The sequence below is a fragment of the Leptidea sinapis genome, chromosome 29 (assembly GCF_905404315.1).
Source record: "Leptidea sinapis chromosome 29, ilLepSina1.1, whole genome shotgun sequence".
Lineage (NCBI taxonomy): Eukaryota > Metazoa > Arthropoda > Insecta > Lepidoptera > Pieridae > Leptidea > Leptidea sinapis.
Genome location: NC_066293.1, coordinates 6,945,504 through 6,954,623, shown reverse-complemented (window position 1 = coordinate 6,954,623; position 9,120 = coordinate 6,945,504). Strand labels below are relative to the sequence as shown.

The 9,120-nt window shown below is 35.4% G+C and overlaps 1 protein-coding gene across 1 annotated transcript; it reads left to right on the top strand.

Moving 5' to 3' along the window:
• The first annotated feature begins 3,125 nt into the window (after positions 1–3,125).
• On the top strand, positions 3,126–4,418 carry LOC126973369 (ADP,ATP carrier protein). The gene has a single exon (XM_050820611.1). It carries the CDS (start codon positions 3,366–3,368, stop codon positions 4,272–4,274), a length of 909 nt encoding a protein of 302 aa, XP_050676568.1. The 5' UTR covers positions 3,126–3,365; the 3' UTR covers positions 4,275–4,418.
• Positions 4,419–9,120: the final 4,702 nt, after the last annotated feature.

The window sequence follows — 9,120 nt, the reverse complement described above, 5'->3', positions numbered from 1 at the left end:
GACTAAGCAATTAAATATTAATTATAACAGAATTTATTAGCATTAGCCATTTCGTAAGCAATATATTACTGATTACTTATTCTCACAAATTATACAAATTTTTACTGCATTTTTCTGTTGTTTCTAATTAGCTGTCCATCACTGTTGAGATTCATCTGAATCACTGTAGATAATTGGCATGTTTTATTTATTGTTAAAGGAAATTGAAAAAAACATAAATTGCTAAATATAACTAACAAATAACTGTCGCTTACAATATTGAAGTTATATTTCATTTTGGCGCGTCAGGAAAAATTACCAGAATGAATTTATACGATGTGCGCGCACACCGACAGCCAAATTCGACACCCTGATGTGAGTTGGTCAACTAAACTAGACATTAGTATCAGCTACCATAAGCCTCTAGTAGAAAGAAGTATATTTCATACGTGAGTGCATAAGTACGCACATATTTTTTTTTGCATAAAGAATATCGAATGAGGTCTCAGTTTCGGACCATATTTGGGGATTTTGCTACTGTAGTCTATAGGGATTCATCATAAATATAATAATACATAGGGACAAAATAGGCAAAAAACGTATGATTTGTTGAGTAGAAAGACAGTTAAAAGGTCTGAGAAATTTAAAATCTATTAAAAATATTTTATTTTGTATAAAACTTAGCTATAAAATAATTAAAAGTATGTACACCAAAAATAATAAATGTAAAGATTGGTGAATTGAAACGTTTAGTAAAATCTTTGAGAAAACACTTTGAATCCAATGATAGACTTCATCCATAAAACTTTGGATTCACGCGGCAGGTCTACTAATGACCATTGAATTCCGTTTACTACAATTACACACACGTGATGCTTGAAAGGAGTTACAAGACGCTTATGGAGTTTTTGTGACTTATCCAAGCCGTGGGATAGCGTGCAGCATCAGATACTCAGGAATTTTTATAATTACGGAATCCGCGCTATCGCACTGAATGTTATTACATCCTCACTCTTTCATGGAATTCAGAGGGTTGATATCAAAAGTAATTTATCAGTTGGTTATATTGTAACAATGGGGGTGGCGCAAGGCTCAATATTAGGGCCATTTCTGTTTCTTATCTATGTAAACGATCTACCTTAACTTGTGGGAAATATTAATGAAATACTACTGCTTGCAATTAAGACTTCTTTGATCTTTAAAATTAAACGTAGACAAGTATTTGTGGACGATTTAAGGCTTGCTGTTTTTAAAGCTACTGGCTTAGTATCAACTATTTATTACTAAATGCAAGAAACTAAATGTGTAAGATTTATCATATCTAAGCATAATACAAAGAAAGTGTGAAAGAGGTAGAAACATTTTTAAAAATTAAAACTAAATTATACAGTGGCCCGAGAATGTATAACTTGTATTACATTATAAAATTCAATCGCGACTTCATATAAGTATGTTGTCGGTTGGATGTAGCATATTATGCTGTAAAAAAACATCTAAAGACGTGAAAACCGTCTCGTTTACTTAAGTTTCTTTCACAGCGTCATGTAATTTATTCAATGCGTTATATTATTTTGTTGGATAATGCCATAGATAATGACTTTTTATAAAAATGAGGAGGATAAGTATTCGTTTGCAACTCCAGAGGAATCACAGGAGCTAAGAGATAAATCCAAGGAGATAAAAATAATAATAGTTAATTTTCAATATATTATATATGATTTTTTTTGTGTAGGTCCATAAAAACAAAGAATGTAAATTATCAAAAAGTAATTAATTTGTGATTTACTATATACATTTTTACAATACTTTACCAAATTATATTAAAATTTGACAAATAATGAATTAAATTATTTTATGACTGCTTAACAGTAAAATAGTTTTGCACACTGTACTTACGTCATTCAGCCACGTATCATGTTGATTTGCCCGAGGTGTTTAAATAAATACAAAGAAAAAAATTGTTGTCTGAGATGCTGGATCTGAAGAATTTCAACATTTAAACTTGAGAGTGCTAGCATTTATCCTACTGATTAAGGATATTTTTTATCAAATTTAAAATCTGGCCACGTCATGTATAATAATATCATATCAGTCAAAAATATTAAATTATATATTGCATTATATCCAACCAGAAATAATCAGAATTCAAAAATTTAGAAATTGTTGTAGCATGTTTTTTTCACCCATTCCACTTTCAGATATCTAGAATAATCTAGAGCTATATTTATAGCTTATAGCTGTACTTCAGTTATATATAATATAATTCCTACTTATTGTAGGGTCTTCAATCCATCCCATAACAGAGTTTTAAAGAATGTTTTGTTTGTATTTGTTATGATCATTAACCAGCACACGAAGAATATTATGAAACTGAATGAATATGAATTTGTGGCTTAAAATATTTTTTTCAAAAATTTTACTAAGGGTCGGCAACACCGAAACAGGATGATAGTTATTCGGGTCAGAAGTGAGTCCCGATTTAAATATTGGTGTAATTTTACTATAATTTACTTTACTTTTTTTACTTCAGAAGGTCAGGAAACACGCCATGTTCAATACAGCTATTAAAAACTATTGCTAAATATGGTGCTATAACGTCAATAACAGAACTTATTATTTTTACAGATATGCCCCATATAATGCCATCGGATATTTTTTTTAGATCAATGAAAAATATCTAGCTAAGTACCTACAATACATAGTTTAACCAACAGTTCATAGGAAAAGGAAAACATAATAATCACAAGTAGGTATTTAATTACTTTTTTATCCGTCTGTTCAATGTATATCAGAGCTCAAGGATTTTGATATACACTGAAGAGACTATTTCGTATCTTCAATTTTTTATAGTAAATTACTGCCTTAATTTATTTATAAGGATACATTATTGATTACACCTAACATAATCAACTATAACGTTAAATGTTATCCTATAAAAATATTACTTGGGTACAAAACTAAAGTAAAATTTTTATTTCAGAGAATAGTTGAATCAGAAGCGTAAGGTTATTTATTTTGAGTTTTAAGGTTTTGTTGAATGTTTGAAAATTATATATTGTGTGTTAGCTTTAGTGGAAAATTTTAAAGTGAGTATAGCAACATTGACCTCGTGGTACTTTGTCGTTAGGTTGGTAACACTATCCCTTCCTTCCTTCTTTTGCGCCGCTCCGCGAGGCAGAACAGCTTGAGAACGTGATCGATCGAATTTCAAAAAAGGCACACACCTACCCCTGTGCTCCCAGAATCACGAAATTACAACAAATCTCCTGATCTCAACAATCGGGAGTTCGAATTTCGTGATTTTATCAAATAGTGTGTGTTCTGACGAATATCCAACGCCCTCAAGGCGATTGATTACCTAACAAGAAACCCACCGCACTAACAAGATGTCCAACAAGGGATTGGCCGATCCGGTTGCGTTCGCGAAGGATTTCATCGCCGGTGGCGTGTCAGCTGCCGTCTCCAAGACCGCGGTAGCCCCTATCGAGCGTGTCAAGTTGCTTCTCCAAGTACAGCACGTCAGCAAGCAGATCGCCGAGGACCAGCGCTATAAAGGTATCATCGATGCATTCGTCCGCATTCCTAAGGAGCAGGGCTTTCTATCATTCTGGCGTGGAAACCTCGCCAACGTCATTAGATACTTCCCCACACAGGCCCTAAACTTCGCCTTCAAAGATAAGTACAAGCAGGTCTTCCTCGGTGGAGTTGACAAGAACACCCAATTCTGGCGCTGGTTTGCCGGTAATTTGGCGTCTGGTGGTGCCGCCGGAGCGACCTCCCTCTGCTTTGTATACCCATTGGACTTTGCCCGTACCCGTCTTGCAGCTGACGTCGGTAAAGGCGATGGACAGCGTGAATTCAGTGGATTAGGAAACTGCATCAGCAAGATCTTCAAATCAGATGGACTTACAGGATTGTACAGAGGTTTTGGAGTATCCGTACAAGGTATCATTATCTACCGTGCATCATACTTCGGTTTCTATGACACAGCCCGTGGAATGTTGCCCGACCCCAAGAACACACCAATTGTAATCAGCTGGGCTATTGCACAGACAGTGACCACAGTCGCTGGTATCATGTCATATCCATTTGACACAGTCCGTAGGCGTATGATGATGCAGTCTGGACGTTCTAAGGCTGACATTCTCTACAAGGGAACAATCCACTGCTGGGCAACTATTGCCAAGACTGAGGGCCCAGCCGCTTTCTTCAAGGGTGCATTCTCCAACGTACTCAGAGGCACTGGTGGTGCTTTCGTGCTTGTCTTATACGATGAGATCAAGAAGGTCCTGTAAATCTAATATAAGAATAATGTTACCATATTTGAATTGTGATTTAAAATCAATACAATAGTAACTTCAAATCATGTATTATTAGATCAAAATGCAACCTAGTAACTTATTTTAGTTAAATAAATGTTAAACTGAATGATTCCACTATCATATTGTTTTATTCAAATGTTACTTATGTCTAAAATTCTATTAGATGAAAGTATAGAATACATCTTTTGAAAATGTTCTTTATTTAAATTCATGCCTGAAATGTTATGTAATTGACCTCCTTTGACATGTCAAGCCAAGGTTTTAATCAAAATACAAACTGTCATTCTTAATTTAATTTATTTATTGAAAAATGTTGGCAGGTTAGTGTGAATGAAGTGTTATTAGTGTTGAAAATGTTATGTAATGGATTCTGAGTGTAAATGTAGTAATCATTGTTAGTCTCATTTCACAAGTAATTGCTCGGTGTGAGTTTTTTCTGGCTAAAAATTCATTGAGACGAGGTAATAAACTATAATAAATAAAACCTTTTTTTATTGCTTTCATAGAATACCTTACATAACCTATAACATTAAATTTTTCTTAATTCTTTGCAACACTAAGTCAATTTGATAACCAGGTTGACCTTCATTATGAATAATGATGAGATATTCTACAGATTAGTTGAACTTGTAGCCAATTGATGGTAAAATATTTTATGTAACCATTACATAATATATTTGGGCATTTGCTGCTTCACAGTTTGAAAGTAGGTCATGTTAGGCATGTAGGATTTGATTCAATCTACTGTCAGTGATAATGAAACAAAAATGCTGAATAATTAGAAAACAATATGATTCTTAATGAGATAAATAAAATAAAATCAGTAGGTACTAAATTATATAAGCTGGAAATTGTATCTACCATCATGTAAAATAAAGCCAATAGTTAGTACAGACGGCCATGTTAAGGTCAATACTCTGATGGTTTCATGGCCATTAACGCCATAGTAACAAAAGGATAAGCTGTTACCCTAACCTACTTCACCAATATGTAAGTATGTTTATATAATACCTACAATAGAGCACAGTGTGTAGTACTAGTTATGTAACAGGGGCGGATTCCATTCTGAAACCATTACAAAGCTATAGAAATGCAATCGAACAGTAGAAGCGATATTCATATGGGTATTTTATTATTTCGACTATTTTAGGTTATAGTACTTAATCACCCAGCACCCAATAGGACAATATTAATATGGCAGTTTGTCTAAAACGTAAAATAAATAAAATATTTTGCTTTCCTATACCGCTTACTACTACTACTCATTATCCAAAACAGTTTTTAAAAACTTTATGAAAACAATACCAACCATTTTAATTGTTAGACAGACCCCATGTAATGTAAATATGGCCACGAACTAACGGTAGTCCCCCTGCTATAGCCTTAATTTTATGAGATATATATACGGTGGTGATGAATTTTTAAAAATATCCAGCCACGCGTACAGGCAGACACCTTTCTTAAATTATTAGGTATTCTGGTATAATTATACATTAACTATCTTTAGGTCAGTCATTCCATAGCATTTGGTAAACCGTAAAAGATTATGATTATACCTAATCCGCACCCAACGCTATATTGAGTATTGACATTGGGATCGATCGGACTTAGCAGTGACGTAAGTACATGTTTGACAACTGATTAGTATGACGTCATGCGGAAATGGCAGGTTATTGAAAAAATGTCAGAAAGAATATCTAGTTCTAAGCTTGTGATCTTAGTTTAGAAAAAAAAAGTTTTTTTTTTTAATTGGAGGAAAATACATTTACGTACGTATTAAAAACTCCGAAACGGGGCCCATAATATTATGTCGGCCACGGTGTAACAACATCCACTATTGAATGAAAACCTCCTGTGTGCTGACAGCCCTTAAAGCTTTTTCAGCTTTTTGGAGGCCGAAAATGTAGCTCATAGGCGCGGGGCGTCTCGGAAGGAGACTCGAACCTCGGACCGACTGCTCTCTAGGCTGGATGGAGAGATGATCACTTAACGATTTAATATGAATATATATACGCATTTATCACGGGGAGTGTTCCGAAGAGCTGTTTCACCTGATTCCTGCCGTCGAATTCCACCTTCGCACGACACGCCACATATTAGGATATCATACCCACTCACTCATGTTTGGCGGTCCTCCACAGTGCGGTTTTCAAGGAGCTTTCTTCCACGTACTACAAAGCTGTGTAATTACATTAGCATTATGAATAATCATTAAAATTCTCTAACGGCGATACAGAAAGATTGAATAGAAATAAGTTGTTACTGTTACTGATTCTGATTGACAAGTCGTAAACAGTCAGCCACACTTGGAATTAACTCCTTAGTATTTTGAATATTAAACTAGCTAACCTGATATGTCAAATCAATATTGGTCACCCACTATTGAGTTGTCAGGTCGTTTATTCGCTAGTATATTGTAAGTCGATGGTATAATGTAACCTAGTATATAACATTCTCGTGTCGCGGTGTTTGTTACTAGACTCCCCCGAAACGGCTGAACCGATTTGTATTAAATTTTGTGTGCATAAGGTCTCAGAATCAGCCAACATCTACCTTTTTCATACCCCTAAATAATAAGAGCGACAACCCGCCCGTAAATATATTTTTTTGGCAATTTTTTTATTTTAGATTTAGCATTAAAATATATACACAACTTCAAATTTTCTCTGTTTTACGGTGGACCCCTGTTTTTTAATCGCCATTTTTATATTATTCGGTTCATCCATAGATTCGCAATGAGTTGCAAGATGGCGATCGAATAAACGGACTTTAATTATATTTTTTTTTTCAATTTAAATAAACCATCAACCGTCGCAATATGGCAAAACAATAGCAAGTATATTATAATATCAACCTACTTAGTCGACTCGAGGTTACTTTACCGGAATGCATTCACGTTCGAGTTAAATCGGCTCTCCAGAAATCTCCAAATAATGCAGAGAGCTCATAATACACGAGGCTGTGGGTTGCAGCTCGTATGGTATTTTTCATTTCTCATACTCGGTAAGTAATGTTTTCTTGATCTGATTATTGGGTGGAAAATGCTGCTTCCTTCCATAGAGAGGGAAAAACTCATACAAATTACTTCCCACCTAAGGGCCGGAATGAACTTTAAAAAAAGAACTGCTGTGAAGAGTTGTAGGTAAAAAAGAACTAATTAAAAAAATGCTGCGGCCATGTGACTTTCTAAACAGCCAGTGTGAACTTAGCGCAAACTTCTTTGAACGGAATAAAACGCAACAATTACGTGGTAAGTTCCATATTTGAAATTTAAAAAGTCGACATAAATTGGCGGGATACTAATCTGTGCTTAGATAAACAACTAATTTTATTTTCCTCGTATTCGAAATGAAAATTAGTGTTTAACTCGGGTAAAAGAATCAATCCTACTCGGACTATAGCCGACCTCGCTGCGCTCGGGCGTCTAAATACCTCGGGAAATGATTCTTTTGACCCTCGCTTAACAATCTACTATTCCCGCCGCGATGGCAAGTGCATGGAATAACCCTAGTGGCTGGGCTCGGTGAACGGCGCTCACACGCGATTCGGGTCGACACTCTGGCTCCTTCTAAGTTGCTTTAGTTGGTGCTGGGGTACTGCTTAGACTTTCAAAGACAGCAAACGTCGCAAAGATGTCTAAGTAAGTCGTACATCTTCGTGCCGTTTGGTGTCGGATACTCAGAGACTGGCAGCTATTTCGGCCTACGGATGAGAGATCAGAGGTCCCGGGTTCGAATCCTGGTAGGTGCAATCATTTATATGATGAATATGGATGTTTGTTTCCGAGTCATGGATGTTTATATGTATTTATGTACCTATGTTTAAGTAAGTATATTGTATTAAATATATCGTTGTCTTGTACCCATAGTACAGGCTATGCCTAGTTTGGGGCAAGATAATTTGTGTAAAAGTGTGTCAATATTATTATTATTCAGCTAACGAGTGGTATAATTAAACTTTGCATGTGAATGATAGATAATTTTACTTATTATAATAACAACATCAATCTGAGGATATTTCGTGACTATAACTTTTATTTCGAATTGCGACCACTTACTGGAAGACAGTTTATAAGAGACGGAGACAAGCAGGACGTTCAGCTGATGGAATTTGATACGGCCTGACCATTTCAATACAGTAAAGCTCAAGATTATTAAAAAATCCAAAAAATTTGAACGGCACTACAACTGCGCTCGTCATCTTGAGACATTAAAAAAGGCATTTATTTTCTCAAAATTGATTCCTTTAGAATTCTTTTTGATGTCATTTCTAATAACTAGATACTACTACCGCTTCGGAAACAAATGACGCTCTGAGAGAGAAGAAGCGACGCAAGAAAGTCTCCCAGCATTCTTTTTTTGCGCTCTTTTCAATAAAAATATACAATATTGTGCAATCATTTCTATCGCTATAAAATAATCACAATCTAGTCCCAGGCTGTTATAATAACATTTAATATTAATTAATAATTATTATTATTATTTAATAATCATTTAGATATTCAGCAGTCAGTTTTTTATCTCAAGTCTCATTTGCCCAGTAATTTCACTAGCTACGGCGCCCTTCAGACCGAAACACTGTAATGCTTACATATTACTGCTTCACGGCAGAGATAGGCGCCGTTGTGGTTCCCATAATCTAGCCGGCATCCGGTGCAAAGGAGCTTCCCACTGGTATGGTGTTTGCAGGCCCAGTAATAGATTTAATGAGGGCAGCGCAGGACCGATCGTCCTGTGGAGATCTTCGGGGGAAGCCTTTGTCCATTAGTGTTTAAGTGTTTTTGGAGTGACGTATCGTCATAAAATCTTGTATGCTTTGT